The sequence below is a fragment of the Miscanthus floridulus genome, chromosome 2, assembly GCF_019320115.1.
Source record: "Miscanthus floridulus cultivar M001 chromosome 2, ASM1932011v1, whole genome shotgun sequence".
NCBI lineage: Eukaryota > Viridiplantae > Streptophyta > Magnoliopsida > Poales > Poaceae > Miscanthus > Miscanthus floridulus.
The window spans coordinates 32,044,935-32,064,006 of record NC_089581.1 but is presented as its reverse complement, the minus strand read 5'-3'; the positions used below and the strand labels follow the sequence as shown (position 1 = coordinate 32,064,006).

Below are 19,072 nucleotides of genomic sequence, written 5' to 3'. Positions count from 1 at the left end.
AGACATGATGTATCCAAGCAGCTTCCTCTTTAGAACCCTAAAAACACATTTTTTGGGATTCAATTTGATGTTGAACCTTAGGAGGTTCGCGAACATTATGGCCAAGTTAGCGATCAAGTCGCAAGCTTGAGCCATTTTGACCACTATGTCATCAACATAGACAATGATTGTTAGTTTTGGCCGCTCGACTTGGTCAGGCTAGTCCATTTGTACGGTAAAGCATTGCTGCATGCACCGTTGATAGGTGGTGCTAGCGTTCTTTAGATCAAAAGGCATGGTTACGTAGCAGTATGAACCATATAGGGTGATGAATGAAGTTGCGAGCTGGTCGAACTCTTTCATTGTGATCTGGTGGTAGCCTGAGTAGGCATCCAGAAAGGAGAGGATTTTGCTTCCTAAGGTGGAGTCGACTATCTAGTCTGTGTGTGTCAAAGGAAAATGGTCCTTCGAGCATGCCTTGTTGAGGCCAGTATAATCAACGCACATTCTCCATTTCCCAGTCTTCTTTTTAACAAGAATAGGATTGGCAAGCTAGTCAGAGTGGTATACCTCCTTGATGAATACGGCTGCTAGGAGTTTGGCGACCTCCTTGCCTATGGCCCTGCGCCTCTCATCATCAAAGTGATGCAGGCATTGCTTGGCAGGCTTTGAGCCTAGGATGAGGCGTAATGCGCGCTCGGTGACCTCCCATGGTATGCCTAGCATGTCAGAAGGTTTCCATGCGAAGGCATCGCGATTGGCGCATAAAAAGTCGATGAGCTCGCATTCCTATTTTGCCGAGAGCTCGGCCCCGATCCGCACCATCTTGGCTAGGTCGGTGGGGTCGATCCCCACCACCTTAGTTTCCTCGAGTGGATAGAAGGCAGTCGAGGAGGTTGGCTTGTTGCAGTCCAAGACTGCTAGAGTCGATGAATTTCTGAGCTGAGGGAGCTCAGATGAGTTGATGACGGCAGTGGCGAGCTCGTAATGATCGCGGTCACACGTGTAGGTGTGCGAAAAGGTGCTACCCATAATGATGACGCCATTTGGTCCCGGCATCTTCAACTTGAGGTAGGTGTAGTCGGGGACCGCCATGAACTTGGCGTAACATGGCTGCTCCAAGATGGCGTGGTAGGACCCTGGGAAGTCCACCACCTCGAAGGTGAGGACCTCCGAGCGGAAGTTGGCCTGGTCACCAAATGTGATGGGCAGGTCGATCTACCTAAGCAGGTATGCCTACATTCCTAGGATCATGCCATGGAAGGGAGAGCTCACTAGGTGGAGCTCTGATCGAGGGATGCGCATGGCGTCGAGGGTGTCGATGTAGAGAATGTTGAGGCCACTGCCTCCGTCCATCAACACCTTGGTGAGGTGCTTCTTGCAAACAATGGGGTCGATGACGAGTAGGTAGCGACCTAGTCTGGCGATGTGGAAAGGATGGTCCCTCTGATCAAAAGTGATCGGAGATTCTGACCAGTTAAGGAAAGAGGGGACAGCCGTTTCAGCGATGCATGCTTCTCTGTAGTGCACTTTGTGCTGGCGTTTGGAGTAGATGGCATCGGATCCCTCAAAGATCATGAGGCATTCCTTAGGATCAGAAAAGCCATCCCCATCCTTGCCCGCCATGGCTCCTTTCTTGGCCGTTGCCTCCTTGCCCTTTCCTTCGTTTGGTCCGCCAACGTTTCGCTGAAAGTGCTTGAGAAGTTCACTGTCCTTGTAGAGGTGCTTGATGGGGTAGGCATGGTTGGTGCATGTAATCTCTATGAGCTTGTCAAAGTGGCCGGGCTAGCCCTACTGGGGCTGCTTGCCCGCAGGATCGGCCACGGCGACCAAAGCGGAGTTGGCCAGTCGGTGCCGATCCTTCTTGTTCTTTTTGCCCCGTTGCGTGGAGGGGCCCTTGTCTTGGTCCTCGCGCTTAGCCTTGCCCTTGTCCCGGCCTCCACTAAAGACCGCTCCAACCACCTCCTCACTAGAGGCGTGGTTCATGGCGACATCGAGCAGGTCACAGGTGGTACGGGGCTTCAGATAGATGAGCTTGTGGATCAAGGACTCTCAGGTTGTCCCAGAGAGAAATGCGCTGATGACGTCCGCGTCAACAACATCAAGAAGGGAATTGCATCATTTTGAGAACCTATGGATGTAATCCTGTAGGGACTCATTGGGCTCCTATTGATAGCTCTTGAGGTCCTAGGAATTCCCAGGATGGACATACGTCCCTTGGAAATTCCTGATGAAGATCCTCTTGAGATCCGCCCAGTCACGGATGCTGTCAGGCGGGAGGAATTCGAGCCATGCTCGAACATGCTCCCCCACGCAGATGGGGAGGTATTGAATGATGAAGTGGTCATCATCCACTCCTCCGGCTTGGCAGGCAAGTCAGAAGTCTTTGAGCCATATACCAGGATTCGTTTCCCTAGTGTATTTAGCGATGTTGGTAGGTGGATGGAAGCGCTATGGGAACGATGCTTTCTGGATGCTACGGCCAAAGGCCTGTGGTCCTAGGCCATTCAAGCTGGGACTTCGATTGTCTGGTCGGTGACCATGCCTGGGGTGCGTTTCCTCGCTCCCCTCAATGGTCCAGCTGGGGTTTGGGCCACCTGCTCTCACTGCCCCTTGATGGACATCATCATCACGCCAGGCTTGACGCCGATTGTTGATGACGCTGCGAGTGTCTTGGTTTGGCCGGAGCTATTCGCGCATAGGTGGTCGGTGTGGAGCGGGCATTGGGTTAGGCCGTGGTGCGGTTATGGCCTCCTGTTCCACGCCCGGCGACCATAGCGGTGAGCGGATGGAACGGTTTGACTGGTGCGCCCTCATTCCCCCGGTGGGGAGAGAGGCCACAAGTCGGTGTCATGATGTGGAGCTCTCCGCCTGTTGGACGGCGGTGGTTTCCACCAGCGTTCGGAGGTTCCGGTGGATCGCCTGCTCCTGGGGGTCGTCAGGTTTGGGAAGGCCATGCAGAAGCATCATCGCAGCGGTGATGTTCTGGCCAGCCCGAGCGAACTATGGGGGATCATTTCCTACGTCCATGATGTTACACTGGACCTGGTGGGCGTGACCCGGAGCACCGCTCACCGGGTTATGCGCACGTGGGGCAGCGTGTTGCACCGAGTGCGCCGGCTGGCTCTGCCACCTTTGTCGTAAATCCTCGCCGTACTCCTGTGGGGCCTCCGCATGAGGGTGTAGAGGGGTGTGAGTCTATAGAGACTCCGCTATCACCGGCGGCTATCCCGAAGCGTCTGCCATAGCGCACTTCTAGGATAGAGGGTGGCTAGGTGCCACGACGTCATCCACGAGGTCGTGGAAAGAGGCGGGAGCATAGCCTGGCATCCCCATGAATTCGGATGTGAGAGGGGGGTCAGCATCTTTCGGAGCCCCCGCGCGTACGGGTCCGTGGGGGACGCAAGGCCGTAGGGAACCGGTCACACGGCGGTTGTGGTGAGGACAACGAGGTCCTTCCGGAGAGTCGGCGGAGGATATTAAATAGAGAGTAAAGAATAATATGTACGTTACTCACAGTGGGGTTTGAGCCCAGCGTGGGCTCGGAGCGAAGCGCATGCGTCTCGCCGTTGAGGTCGCCGGGTGGCCCGGAGCCGACATAGGGTGCTCCTCCTGAGACGGGCGCTGGGACAAGTGCCACCTCGCGAAGGCGAAGCACGCCGAGCTGGTCGGCGACGAAGTCCAGGCTTTCAAAGAGGAAGGTCTGGGACGGCTCGAAGACGGGAGGAACCCACATCCCAATAGGTGGGAGCGTGGGAAACTCCAGCGAGCCGAAGCGAATCGTATCGCTTGAGCCCATCATGACAAAGACGGCGGAAAAGTGGGCCATCCGATGACCAAAAGCTTGAACGTACGGCGTCCTCCCCACGGACGACGTCAACTGTCGGTGCGAAAAGTGACCAATAAGTAAATATTTGTAGTTTTATCGTATGTTGTGATCGGATGTGGCCTAGCACTCAATGACACAGGATTTATACTGGTTCAGGCAACGTGCCCTACGTCCAGTCTCAGTCGGTCGGTGACTTTATTCCTGAGCTCAGGTGCTCGAAGTTTGCTCTGGGGTTACAAATGAGTGGGAATAAGATGGCGGATGTTAGACGTTCGGTCGGACTCTAGACCGAAGGGCTAAGAGTGACTGGAGCTCCTACGTGCGCTAAGTATTGGAACGTATGCTCTGTGTAGCTTTAGAGTTCTAGAGCCGTAGAGCTGTTTGAGTGCTTAGAATGTCTAAAGCTAGGCAGAGAGAGAGAGTCGGAATGAACTGTCCCCTCACTTTAGGAGAGAGCGCATCCCCTTTTATAGGTGAAGGGCATGGCATTACAAGTAAGTGAGAGAGTGTGTGTGCTACCTAGTTTTGTTGCCCACGCCGTCAGGTACAAGACAGTTTGTCGGTGCCCATAATACTATTGATGCCCAGATGCATGTGGCAGACTCAATTGTGTTCTTTTGGTATGGCAAATGTTGGCATCTACATACTGTAGGACAAATGTCGGCGCCCACAATACTGTTCGTGTTCTGACATGTCTGGAAGGTTGCAGAGCGCCCTTCTGACATGGTCTGTCAGTACTGTCCTACAGGTGTGCAGGGTACGGTCCTTAGTATTGCGGTTTGACTTGAGCGTCTTGTCTTACCTGCTCCGCCTGATTCTTGGGTCCTCACCGAGCGGGCGTCTCCGGTCGATCGTTCCCAGTCGGCTCCGACCGCGCCGGTCGGAGAAGAGCTGTAAGCAGAGGTTCGGTGTATTTTCGGTCGGAGAAGCGGTCGGAGTCAGAAGCGAGCGTCGTCCCCTCCTTGGCCAGACCTTCCGGTCGGAAAAGCGGGTCGGAGTCGGAAGCGAGTGTCGTCCCTCTCCTTGGCCAGGCCTTCCGGTCGGAGACTGGATCGCTCTTCCGGCCTATCGTTAGGTATCTGAGCCGGCTCAGGAGTTACGCGTTATTTATAATGCCGTCTGTTGGGCCAAGCTTTGGTCGGAAAGCAAGCCCATTAGAGACGTCGGGTTTATGAACAGTCGAGTGAAGCTCATCGTATGTCTATCCATCAGAATGAGAATGTACTATATTTACATCCGCGCATGCTGATCGTACCTCTTACGGACACGTGCTATGTTTTCTCTCCGTGCGATGTTGAAACTTGAAAGTACTACAACGACAATTGGACAGTTGCGATCCATCTCATTCACTTTCAACGATATGTTCGAATATAAAAATCACTTTAAAACCCTAGCTTGTTCAACACGGCCGTGCCGTGCACACGAGGTGCGATGTAAATTTGCTCGGTCGCTATCAGGCTCGGCGTGTAGGTGTAGCTACGGATCATCTGGGATATTCTCTATTTATTATGAAAAACAAAATCAACCGAAGCGCAAACATCGCATTTGCATACATGACGATAATGACAGTCATAGACCTTCAAATCTTCAATTCCAGTGCCTATTAGTTGGGCAGTTCTGGCTGAAAGGATCGCGAGAATTTTTTTTTTTCAATAATGCAACGCAGACAGCTCAAGGAGCCAGGGAGGCCTGACATTTTGAATGCACTGGTCAGGGCGGCGTATGCGGCCGAAAGGGCAACGAAAAAGTATGTTGGCAGCTGGAAGCAAACGACCTGGTGGTGTGGTGTTGGGTGTCGTAGGGATGCAAAAAGATCGAATACAAATGGATATCGTTGATATTATATTTGTTTTTTTTAAATTAGATTCGGACACAGATAGCTATCAAATATAGCTATGAATATGGATTGTCTCAGATATGAATATGAATAAATATATATTGAATACGGGATGAGTAAAGCGACATCTATATAATATTACATGTGCTGCAGTCATTTGACCACTCTATGAGTCCTAATTACAACTAGATTATACGTCTAGATGCAAATTATCAATAGTTCATATACAAGTCTGCATTGTCATTGAATCCGTATATCTGAATAAAATATCGGATATCCGATATCCGGCGGATATATTGATGAGATTGTATTTATATCGGTCATCCATGTAAAGTATTCAAATTCATATTCGATATCTGAAAAATCATCCGGACATTTGACAAAAATGTCTGTATCAGTACTTGAGTCCCTTCGGACCAACGGACGGTTGGATAATATTCGTGCCGTTTGCATCCCTAGGTGTTGGGTGCTGGCACAAACAAAAACGGTGAGAACATGTTATGGGCGTGGATTTTTGTGCTAGGTACACGCATCCTATATTCATCGGATGCTTTTGTCTCTCTTTTTTTTATCCCTATTTTTCAATTTATTATGAAAAACAAAATCAACCGAAGCGGAAACATCACATTTTCATACATGACGATAATGATAGTCAGAGACCTTCAATTCCAGTGCCTATTAGTTAAGCAGTTCCGGCTGAAAGGACCGTGAGCATTAATTAACCTCTTCAATCCTATGTTGCTCCCCCGTCGCTCACACCGGTCACGTCACCCGGAATTCAGCTACGGTGGCTACGTCACCCAGAATTCCTTCCCTTGGCCAGCAGCGGGCCACGTCGTCCGAAAATCTCTGTCCACAAAAATATATGGCCCTCTCTTCCCTCGTCATCGAAAAAAAACAGAAAAAAAAACACAAGCACATGCAACTCTTCCCATCTCCCCCGAGCCGGCGTCGGGCAAGGCGACGGTGCCCCCCGGCGAGCGGCGCACCGGAGGCTCCTCTCCCTCCGTCCCCCACACAAGTGAGTCTAGGCAGTCTCTTCTCTTCCCCTCCCTCTCTCCCCATCTCCCTCGACGCGGGCAGGGCGGTGGCGTGGGCAGACCTCCGCGCGGCGGCGGTCGCCCTTCTCCTCGTCCAAGCCCCCTCGTGCCGCATAGGCGGAGCGACAGTGGGCCCCTAGTGCGGCGGCGGCGCCGACCTCAGGTTCCGCCTCTCCATCACAGGCGAACGCGAAGCACGAAACCACAGTGCAGCAGTAACTACCAAACAAGGGTCGGTCAGTTGTGCACTATACGACTCGCGTGACAGCTATGAAAGGCACATCTACCAGCAATACGGCGACTAAGGCATTAACGCGCCTGTCTTAAAGATCGTATACTACACGAGAGCCGGTCCACTGGAGAAAGCCTAGTTAAACCTATTCCGGATGCTTAACTATAGCAATAGGGCTACTTATATACTTCGTAGGTAAATGCTCTAACTTTTTGTAAAAATAGGTTGTCTAATTTTAGTTTAGAAAAGGATTTTAAAGCTTTATTTTCTCATTTAGCTCTGATACCACCTGTGGTAGAACCGTCTAATCTAATGCCTTCCAGGAGTACTTGTCTTTCATTAAACACTAAGCACCCAAGAGAAGACACTAAACTACGCAGTTCTGTCGAGCACACCCTAAGGGAGAACTCGAAAATACATATTTTTTCATCAGGATCATAAATAAAAGAATAAAGCTTACAATATTCTTAAATCATTTCTTACATCACTTTATTACAGTAACAAAATGTTACCTCAATTGATAATAACAGGGGAATATAACAATGTTATCAGAGTTTAAGAAGAAGCAAGATTAATTTAATGACATGGTGGAGCATTAACATAGTGGATATTTTTATACAAGAGATGCTAGTAGATTTTATATCTTTTCTTATAAAAACATTTAGCGAGGGTTATAAATAAACACTACGGTCGTAACAGGAAAGAAATCTTCTCTGAGCCCACCAGGAGGTTTCCACTCACAAGAGTCAGCTTTTAAGCATCCTCCGATCACCTGCAACAGGGGTAAAATAAAACACTGAGTACTCGATTGTACTTAGCAAGACTTACCCGACAGGAGAAAAATAAAAGACCCAAGGATATGCAAGGCTATCTGGCTTGTGGGTTATTGCATCTGCGGAAGCATTACTAAATGTGCGTCCTTATATTTAATTTCATTAGCAGTCATCATTAGTTCATTAACTAACCATTCTATGTAAGCACTGGTGCTACTTTCAAGCAGGTGGTAAGCAATCAGAAATAATTTTACCATCTTTCATATTCTAGTTCTAACTACAGTGCTAGATCATAGCCAAGTCATACCGTATCACACGGCGATTCGCGAACCAATGTATCCCAGCTTGGTACCCCGAAACACACGCCCCGCTTGTACCCCACTGGTGCGTAGCCGGGCTTGAGGAGAACAGGGCACGTAGTTGACTACCCATGCCACCCACTGGTGTGGGTAATTGCGCTGCGAAGCCTGAACTAGTGAATTTGAAAGGAAGGAATGGTGTGCTGCCACTGCTACGTTGTGGACAACGGCCTCGACTTATCGTGGACCGGCCAAGTCACGACAAGACATGGCAGCATGAGGACGCAACCTCAAGAGCGAGGTCAGGGGTTGCGTGGTTAAAGCTCGGGTGGAGCCTTTAGGAGTGCCTGTGCGGTCAAGTGTACGCGGCAGTGTGGCGTTGCGATGCGGCAGGGGGCGGTACGAGCCAGAGTGGGGTAGGTACAGTGAGCGGCTGTGAACGCGCACTACAAGGTGAGGCAAGGTGATAGAGAAGGCAGAGTGCAGTCCTGTGTGCGACTTGGTAGTACGTGCACATGGTGTGGAGCAGTGGCGGCTGAGCCTGGCCTGGCGCACACCCGACGGCCACGCGCTCGCTGCCGACGTGACCCGCACGCCGTAGTGCCATAATGGCAAGGCGACGGCGACACGGCCTCGTGCACGCGGCATCAAAGCGGGCCAATGACACAGCGCGGTGTAGCGGCAGGCGTGCATCATGGCGATGCAACGGTAGCGACAGCGACGTCGATGCGGTGCAGGCGGGAGGTAGCAACATCACCAGCGGCACGGAGCGCTACAGCGTGGTAGCAGCAGCGACGGTCAGCCGGGCCGAGGCCGGCCAACATCACGTCATGGGCGACCAGGCTGGCCAAGCGCGCCAACACCGCAACAGCGCGCCCCCGTGGCCTGGTGACTGTGCCCAGCCCAGAGGGCTAGCCCGAGAACGTGTTGTACACGGATTTTAATGTAGCGACTACCACTAAACCATTGCCTCTAAATCGAAACCGACTTCACCATGATCAAACTGATACATGAGGCTGCTCAGCCGAGCTAAAACATCGCATCACCCTCTAACTCAATCTCTCTGAATAAATTGCTAAACTTGGCAATGTCCAGTACACAAGCTTGAAATTTTCTAAGTTTTTTGAGTTGAACTCTTTTTCAAATTGCATTTCTAAGCTATTGAAAATATTACTAAGCAATATTATTTTTCAACGGCAAGTATTTCATTGTCATCTATAAAGTTTGCACTCCCAACTTTATTTAAGTATCACACACATGTTCTATAGTATTTTTGCTTAATAAAAATTGGTTTTAAACCCTACTTGATATACATGAGCTATTGCATCAACATTGATTTAATATTTTTATTGATTATTTTAGGCTACAAGAGATTTATCAACACCTTTTATCACATGCATCATTACACAAACATGATGCTCAAGACATGATTTAGTAGTTGGTTTAGGGCGTAACACCGAGGGTGTTACAGCAAGGTCATTCCTCTCCTCTGTGTTGGTCCCATTGCAGTCTCGTCTGTTTCCCTCCTCTCATTTGTACTGCAGGTTGAGGGATTCAGGTGCTTCCCTCCATCCCTATCTCTCCATTTATTACGTACTGATGCACACATGAATATAGATCCATTCGTTTTCTTGCAACAGGAACACCTCTGTGCCTTGGATTTGCAAAAGATGTTCTTTTCCCCAAATCTGCTTCTTGTTTATGATGGTACACATGATTCTCCCCATTAATCCCCATCTCCATCTCCATATTAGTTTAGCGTATCCGTACATCTATGAATGGATAGCGCTTTTATAAATACATGCTTTGCTCCATTTCTTCCTCCCTAAGCTTGCTTGGTCTTCGTACGGAATTCATTTTGATTATGCCTCTGATCCCTTGAATTCATTTTCTGTGTGTACACATTTATTTTGATTATACATAGGGTCGTTGTTCTGACAAAAAAAGACCATGTCTGAATGCATTGTGCTGCTCTTATAATCTTTTCATTATATATAGGCGTGTGTCTATGGTGTTGCTTTATTTATTTTATTAGGTCTGAGCATATGCCATTGCTGATGATGTAGCTATCCCAATTTTAGCAGACGACAACACCTGTGAGGCGCGCTTCTGATAAACCTGAGCATATGCCATTGCTATTTTGCATTTTGTGTCGACCATATGTTAAAGCCAATGATGATGTTGCAAACAAATATCTTTTTACAAAACATAGCATATGAGAAGAAGTGATTTTTGATAACATCAGCGTTGTCTCCTTCCATGAGTTCTAGCTCCTTTGTAAAGTTAAATGACATTGTTACCCCTTACCAAGCGCAGGTTCTCCCCGCGTAGGTAACCAGACCACATTGCCCGAAATTCACCCGACCTATCCATGTCGCCTCGAATTCCATCCTCTCTCCCCTCTGACTCTACTCTCTCTCTCTCTCTCCTGATGTTGCGCCGCCGTGTCAGGGGTGGGGTGGCCAAAGGTCTTTTATGATATTTCTATCTATTTCCGCTTTTATTGAACTAAGGCATTTGGCATATGGGGTGATACGAACCATTACATATATATGCTCCTTTCTTGTATTCTTGATGCACTGAGGCGCTTTGGCATATGCAATGATGGCCTACTTTTACCTACCAACAATCATGTCTTGTTTCCTGCACTTCACTGCTACCAGGAAAAATTGGTTGTTGTTCAGGTTTTATGCTTTTTTGTGACTGCTATACTATGCCCCTATGCTTTGACAAACCTTGGTTCTCATATCTTGTCGTTTAACCTATGCTTACTATTGCTTATTCCCTCAAATGCATGTTAACAAGGCTACAAAAATAGGACGAAGCCTTTTGGCTTAGCACAGGCATGGTGGTTTCCTCATTGCTGCAATTACCTTGCTTTTCATCTTATCACAACCATATTTCTATCTGTGCACATTTCGGCCTCCCAGTTTTGCCTTCCATAGCTGTTGCTGCAATTACCTTGATTTCCATCTTATCACAAGCATATTTGCATCCGTGCACATTTAAGCCTCCCAGTTTTACCTTTGATGCGTCAAGCCTGTAGTTACCTTCCATGCTTATATTTGTTTATTTTTCCATTGTTTTCCCATTGCTCATGATGATTTGGTGCTTCAGTATTTTTTTCAAGTGTGAGGTCCTCAGTACCGTTGATCTTCCGCATTGCCTTTTCTTCTTCTTACAGATTAGGTTTTGCGATGTTTGGGTTCAAGCTATCTGGACTTGCAGTTTGCACCGTGCTCGGAATTAATTTGTCCAATTGTTAGGAGCACAACCTAATAGAAGGATTTTCTAAAAAAAATATGGCAAGTGGAATATTTTCGATTTACAATAGCTTGCATCCTTCAGTTTTTTTGCCATCGTAATATTTGACAGTTTTATATTTATATCGGTTGTGCTTCACAGCTTTATTTGAGTACTGCCCGCATTCTATTCTTATTTGGAGGTGACCAGACTATTGTTTAGTCCCTGATGCCCAGTGCAGGTGGTGGATATGTTTTTTTGGCCGTATAGCTTGTGATGGAAATGAACTCTCATGTAGCCCAAGAATATAGGCTGATGGTCTTCAAAGGCCCAACGCATGCCCATGTATATATATGTATTGCTATTTATTTATTTATCGGATCACATCGCTTCCCTAGGCTACGTCTATTGCAACTTGCTATTTCATCTGCCACTACACCCAGCTCCTCTTTACATTCATTGTTTTCTGCATGTGCCGTAAATTTGGATTATTGCAGACAATGGTATTTCTCAGTGCATGCCATTGTGCCTTGCGACGACAAATCAAATGATGTCATTTTGTTTATTTCTGAAGCCACTCTTATTGTCTAGATTCTTTCTATTTTTAAAGCTGTCCTACCCTTACAATAACCTTGACATTTGGTTTACTGCTGAGGTTACTCTCACTTCTCTTCTTTCCAAAAATCTTCTTGTTTCTTTATTGCCATGCCCTTACAATGACCTGTTGTTGCAAGATTCTTTTTTCATACAATGGTTTCATCCAGCGGGTATGTTTCTATATGTTAAAATACATGTTCGCATTCTAAGTGTGCTAATGTTACCGAATAGATTTGTATAATAATTTGCCTCAAGAATGTGCTATGAATTCAGACTTAAATGCTTTGTGAAATTTGGTTTCTTATATAGAAAATAGATGTCCATCATTGGTCTATAGCAAAGGCTCCTTTAGTGCACAACCTATCCACAACAGCAGATAGGTCTTTCTCTGTTCACTAACTAGACATCTATAAATACCGAGTTTATATAGCTTTCCCAGCATGTAAAAAACACTTGAACATATGAGATATTATTGTTATCTACTCCACCTCTACCACACACACATGATACTCTAATGGAATACAATTTCTTCTTATTCAGAGTTAGTGGTACCATATCAACAACGGCTTTATGTGTACACTTTATTTGTCGAAACAAAATTATGTGTAGAGGCATTCAGACAGTTTATATTTAGGTTCAAGCTCATTGGATCTGCGTTCAAGTTCGACAAATAGATCAATAAGGTAGGCCAGCTAAATTAGGAAGTGACATGAATCTATCTTCTCCCATTGAGTCCATCTCAGATTTTAAGCTCTAAGTTTACCTTATATTGTACTGAAGATGATGTGTGTTTCAAAACTTGGTTATTTGGGTTTTATCTTGCAGCACATTGAATGATTAGTCCATAGAATATATTCGGTGGCAACACAATTTTTTAAATTTTTTTTTCTAAATTATCAAGTGTGTACTATGTTTTCCTTTCTTTTTTTAGGTGACAAGGTGTCCAGTTCCTGCAACGGCCAGAGCCACAGGCCTTCAGCTAGATTTCTCCTTATACACCTTCTAATCCTAGGTGATTGATATTCCTCCTCGATCCACTAATATTTCGCTTATTTCGTAACCTACCTATAAACTATGATATTCGCCTGCCACTATGTCATAGATGAAGATGCACACTTGGGACGCAGCTTCATCCGCAGTCTAATTCATCCAGTTTTCAGAAGAATTTTGCCTCTGCTATTCAGCGAGCTAATAGGTCAGCCAAACAACCACGTGTTTAGAATTTCCCTACAATCTTATAGGTAATGATCTGATAGAAACCTGACTTACCTCTTACCCTGTCACAAGTCCCACTTGCGCTTAGGAAAAAGGAACTCTGCTAGGAGACCAAACTGTGTTCAATTTTTTCCCTCTTAATTCATTTCGTTTCATTTTCTAAACCACTATTCTGTCCCGGCTGTACCAAGACTTTTTGCGCACCTCAACACATTTGGCATGAACATATCAGATGTTGTTTGCTATCTCAGTATTAACTTGCTATCGTAGGTTAATGAAATGACTCATTCTATATGAAAGAAAGATGTCGCGCAGGCTTTCTTAAGACAGTTCCAGTTTTTAGTTAAATAAATAACCCCTAGCTATTCCAAACTTTTCCCATTAAAATTATGCTGACAGTTAATCAGAATATTATGTTCTATAAAGCAAAATCAGTGTGCACAAAATTTAGATATATTTGGATCACAGCCTTTCCATTTCTACTGCTGTAGGTTGTTGTTGTTTTGTTTTATACTACATCCATATATCACATAAAACGAATTGGATGCGGAGACACGGAGATAATACACGTGCCTAATGATTTGTTTCGACCCTTCCATAGTTTTGTGTTACAATGATTCGTCATACACTTCTATTCCTAATTGCTAATATAATCAGAACTAATACTTCATGATATCTCCTTCCAATTTGCTAATCGTTCACAGAATAGTGATCTATATATGCAGCCTTGTCATCCAAAATTTTTTGTTGGTCACCAGGTGATCTCTACGAAAGAGGAGCACAGAAGAAAGTGAAAGTATGAAATTGATGGTGAAACACCCATCCCTATTATCAACCGATACTATGTGAAATTTAGTTTTCTTTTTTGGCTCAAGTTTAGTGTTCTAGCAGCAAGAAAACCTGAGATTATTCATAGTTGAACCAATTGAAAATCATGTTAGTTTCTATTGCAGTGATTACATGGCACTTGTAAGCTCGCACTACAGTTGTGTGGCTGCTAAATATCTATTCTGATTTAGTTCAAGCCTTGTTCTTATGTGTTGGCATTTGATGCAAGAACAACCGTAATCCAACAACCAATGGTGTGCTATGCAGGTTTCAGATTCCTAAACATAGATTGAATTTATGTCAATGCATATTTATTTAGCTTCTCTTCAAAATCCCCACTACAGCCAGATTATGTGTTCCATGGTCTACCTTTGCAGTTTCAATAGTTCCTACTGTAGTTTTAGTAGCTAATGCCCAGTTTATTAGTTCTCAACCTGAATACGTACTTTCCTATACCTAATGTGCTCTTTAGTCACATGTCTGGATAACACATTGTATATGATTGTCTTATTCATGGTGGCAAATTTTACATTCTTCTCTCAGATTACACATGAATATAAAAGGACATATATCCTGTTGCAAAGTGTCAAAATTACTCTCCTAAAAGGACATATATTCTATGCATGATGAAGGAACTACGTAATACCAAGCACTCCAACGCCTATGCAATGCGGCGTCGAAAGTGGTTGCTTGCGGTCCACCACCATTTACAGCTCAAGGTACCACCTGTGCCTCACCTTTTACATGATATTTCATTTTAGCTTCCATTCAAATAATACTATGAAAACAGGGCCGAGAGATGTCTGATGCTTCCATTCAACTAATTTGCGGCCTTTTCCAGAAAAAAAAACAGAATACTATTAAAATGTTGAAAGATGTCTGATGCAGTTGTATTGTCCAACGCTGCCGGTGTATCATAGTTTTCTTTACCTGAATGTGCAAGCATGGGTTTCTGTTTTTAAGGTTTATCACTTTGTCAGTGTACCAACTAACAATATCATAATGCTTACATGAGCACAGTATCACGTGTTATGCCAAGGCTGTCTCAGTTTTAGCATTTAAATAGTTATTCTAGATTCATGCACTGTCACAATTTTGGATGGCCCCATCCAATAAAATTTTGTACCTAAGTTATGTACATCGAGTTGATACAACCGCCTTGAGATTTGAGAGTAATATATCAATCAAATCTAGACTTGGGAGGAATATATCATGTTTTGTGTATGGATTTGAAGCCTATATTTTAAAATTCAACGCTCTTCCTCATGTTCTATTTTTAGATTTAAGAGAAGTATATATCAATTAAATTTATATTATAGGTATATTTAACTGCTCCCATGTTCAGCCGCTGCTTACATGATTCCCCCCAATATGATATCTGATCACAATCTAGGTTTAGCGTGCACTCATGTTTCTTCAATTTAGTTTGCAACAATTCAATAATACCTATGCCTCTTTTAGCATTTCAGAATTGTCATCCTTTCATCAATAATTTTACCAATTTCACAGCTTACTAACAAGGCCACTTCAATGATCAGTGGGTTCACACTATTTTAGATTAGCCAACCTGCTGATCACTGCTTACTAACAGGACCTCCTAATTGCCTTTCCTGTAGGTCCATGAGGGAGGCCACGAGGGTCTCCATCTTGGCAGCCAGGGAGAGGCAGGTCATGGGCAGCAGCTGCATGTCTGCATCGTCCTATGTTTCTTTTCTTTGCTGAGACACAGCTGACATGCAAGGATTCCTAGGAAAAAGAGACTCGCAGCCTGGTCGTTTGGCTGTGGTTTATCGTAAACGATCGTATATTTCCAGCCGGAACAGTATTTTTCTCACACAAACCAGCCAGCAGTACTTCTTCACGAACCAGCAACAATACGAACCAGTCAACCGAACAGGCTGTCGAGCCGTATATGGCCCATTTAGGCATGAAGAACTCCTTACGGTGTTCGGATCCGGTGACTAAAATTTAGGAGATGTCATACGAGAGTGTCGCATAGGGTGTTCGGATACTAATAAAAAACAAATTACAGAATCCGTAAGTACTCCACGAGACAAATTTATTAAGCATAATTAATCCGTCATTAGTATATGTTTACTGTAGCGTCACATTGTCAAATCATGGCCTAATTAGGCTTAAAAGATTCGTCTCGCAAATTAGTCGTAAACTGTATAATTAGTTTCATAATTAGTCTATATTTAATACTATATGCACGTGTCCAAATATTCGATGGGACAACGATTAAAGTTTAGGAGGAAGAACCAAACACCCTTTAGTTTAGCCAGCATTGTCATTAGGCCTGTATATATTCTTTGTGCATCTTGGTGCATTGATGTTGCCCGGCAACAACGACACCACCTCATTTAGCCATGTGATACTACGAGATACAGTCATACACTCGCTACTGATATTATATGTGCTGGGAAAAATATGGCCCCTATAAGTGTGTATCTATCAATGTACTCTAATTATTTATATCAGTAGTGTATGTAACATGTGTATCCTACCCATATAAACCTAGAGATACTCACTTGCGCCCGCGCGCGGAACGAGATCCTCTGCAGTCGGCCTGGCTGACTGTTTTCTGCAGTCACAAATCTGTCCCGTCCATTTTTCATCCAACGGTGAGGCTTCAAAACTTCACGCTGGATAAGCACAGACAACACTCGGTCCATCTCAGCCCAAGACGACTTCGCCTTCGTCTTCCTCGTTTTCAGCCAGCCCTTTGCGGGGTGCGCACGCGGCGAGCGGGGTGGCCGCTGGCCGGCACGGGGCCACAGTTGCGTAGGAAGACGACAGCCTGTTCCTCGAGTCACTGTGCGCACTCGGCGCGGTCACCGCGGTCTCGCTAGTGTGCGTGCGAGCGATTGCGGGCGGAGCTCCAGTGCCCCGAACGGCGGCGAGGACACCAGGGGGTCGATGGATTTTTTGGCCACGCGTCAGCTGTCGATGTGCGGCGAAACGCTCGCCCTCAGGCCACAGCATACGCATTGACAAGCTCTCCACAACCTGCACAGACGAGCTCAAAGCTCCAGGAGACTGCAGTGAGGGGGGCGGTGATCTACATTCACGTTTGCTGCTAGCCGTGCTTGTGCCATTATAAGAGGATGAGTAGATGTATTTATGTATTTTAGAAATTATTTTCAAGGGGAAAAGGGAGTATATGACATAGTCATTATGTCATGCTGACGTCATCAAGCTAGCGGCATAACAGAGCATGCGGCGGCCACGGCTGAGTCGCGCTCGGCCCGGCGTCGTGCGTCTACAAAGCCACAAAGGCAACCAAACCACCCTCAACAAGTTGCAGATAGCGTCATTGCTGGGAACATTGAATCCTGAGGCCAGCGACGAGGTGAGGGAGGCTGATGCTGGAGCCTGGAGCACCGTGGCGAGGAGAGAGACAGACGGCATGTCGGCATCGGGCTCATCAGCGATGTGGGAGACAATGGCGGAGGGGAAAGAGATTGAAGACGAGTGCGATGTTTGGGCTAAGATGGGCCACTGGAACGGCCTGCTAGATGAGTTTAGCTAGGGTCACCGTTGGATCACGAGGAACGTCTCCGATGCGCCGACTGCAGAGATAAGTCGCTCTGCGCGACTGCAGATCTCATTCCCCGCGCACAGGGGCGCGCGGTTTGCGCGGTTTGTACTAGAAGTCTGTTCGGCCGAGCTGCATTAAAGCGGGCCGGTCGTTTTCGGCTGATTTATTGAGAGAGAAAAAATACTATTCCACTGGGTGAACAGTTCCAATAATGCAATGCAACGCAGACAGCTCAAGGAGCCAGGGAGGCCTGACATTTGAATGCACTGGTCAGGGGCTTTGGGCGGCGTATTCGTCCGAAAGGGCAGAAAGTAGTTGGCAAATTGGCACTGGCAGTGATGTGGTGTTGGCACTTGGCACAAACAAAAACAGCGGGAAATTTGTCCTGTTTGTTTGGAGGAATTTTGGAGAAATCTAGAGAAATCTGGATGAATTTGGAGGAATTTGTGAGAGGAAAATATGGTTCCGGATGAAAAAAGAAGCGGATCAAGCTAGGTTTAAGGGTTGTGTCGCGTGGAATTTTGTGCTAGGTACACGCATCCCTATGTTCATCAGATGCTTAGGCCTTATTTTTAGTTCCTCCTAAAATTTACTCCATATCCCATCGAATGTTTGATACATGCATAGAGTATTAAATATAGACTAAAAAATAACTAATTACACAGTTAGTGACTAATTTGTGAGACGAATCTTTTAAGCCTAATTAGTCCATGATTTGATAAGGGGGTGCTACATTAACACATATGTTAATGACGGATTAATTAGGCTTAATAAATTCGTCTTGTAAATTACTGACAGATTCTGTAATTTGTTTTTATTAATATTCGAACACCTTATGCAACACTCCATATAACACTCGATGTTACACCAAAAAACTTGACACCCTGAATTTAAACAAGTCCTTAGCAAGGAGTATGCTCTTGAAAATAAAGTGGAACTTATTCAGCATAATTTGGTTGGCAGAAGTAATAGACACAAAAAAAATCCTACAATACGGACCCTAAATTTCGCAGAAATTATATAAAAATTTTATAGGATTTAATTTATTTTCTCTATTCTAAAGGAGCCTAAATGAGAAATATTAGTACACAAATAATTGGTCAGAGAGACAGAGCCAGACTTTGCACGAAACGGATGCGAGTGTGAGCCTAAATGAGCTCAGCTTTTGCTTTTGGCTATCCATCTAGGTGGCCGCGACGAGTGTTTATATACTATGTAGCTTATAAGCTGTAGCTGTGCAATTGCAACGTTAAAAAACTTTGTAAAGCTCATCTTTCCTTTCGTCGCACGGACCACGGCTTTAAACAGAGTGATCAAAGCATGATCACAGAAGAATCTTGTATTAACTTGCATATTCTTTTGTTTTTTTATGGGCAGATTCGGAGAAAGATGTCGTGATACATGATTACAACGGTAGTGCACGTGTTGAGCCAAACATAAAGACATCTAATAATAAAAAGAGTTAAATGCATCGTAGGTCCATTAACTTTCAGTGATATATCATTTAGGTTCATCAATCAAACTGTATTTTTTGTCCTGTTCGCTTCTCTTATAATCCGTCTTTTTCAGCTTGTTTTTTCAGCCGGAACAGTGTTTTTCTCTCATACCAAATCAGCCGGAACAATGTTTCGGCTCATTTTTTCAGCGAAACGAACAGGG

The 19,072-nt window shown here is 45.5% G+C and overlaps 1 protein-coding gene across 1 annotated transcript; it reads left to right on the top strand.

Moving 5' to 3' along the window:
- The first annotated feature begins 6,579 nt into the window (after positions 1 to 6,579).
- LOC136538363 (uncharacterized) lies at positions 6,580 to 15,740 on the top strand. Its single transcript, XM_066530343.1, has 7 exons — positions 6,580 to 6,666; positions 9,630 to 9,696; positions 12,761 to 12,841; positions 12,932 to 13,024; positions 13,803 to 13,840; positions 14,505 to 14,591; positions 15,489 to 15,740. The coding sequence occupies exons 2-7, from the start codon at positions 9,660 to 9,662 to the stop codon at positions 15,603 to 15,605; spliced, it is 453 nt and encodes a 150-aa protein (XP_066386440.1). The 5' UTR covers positions 6,580 to 6,666; positions 9,630 to 9,659; the 3' UTR covers positions 15,606 to 15,740.
- The last annotated feature ends 3,332 nt before the right edge of the window (positions 15,741 to 19,072 follow it).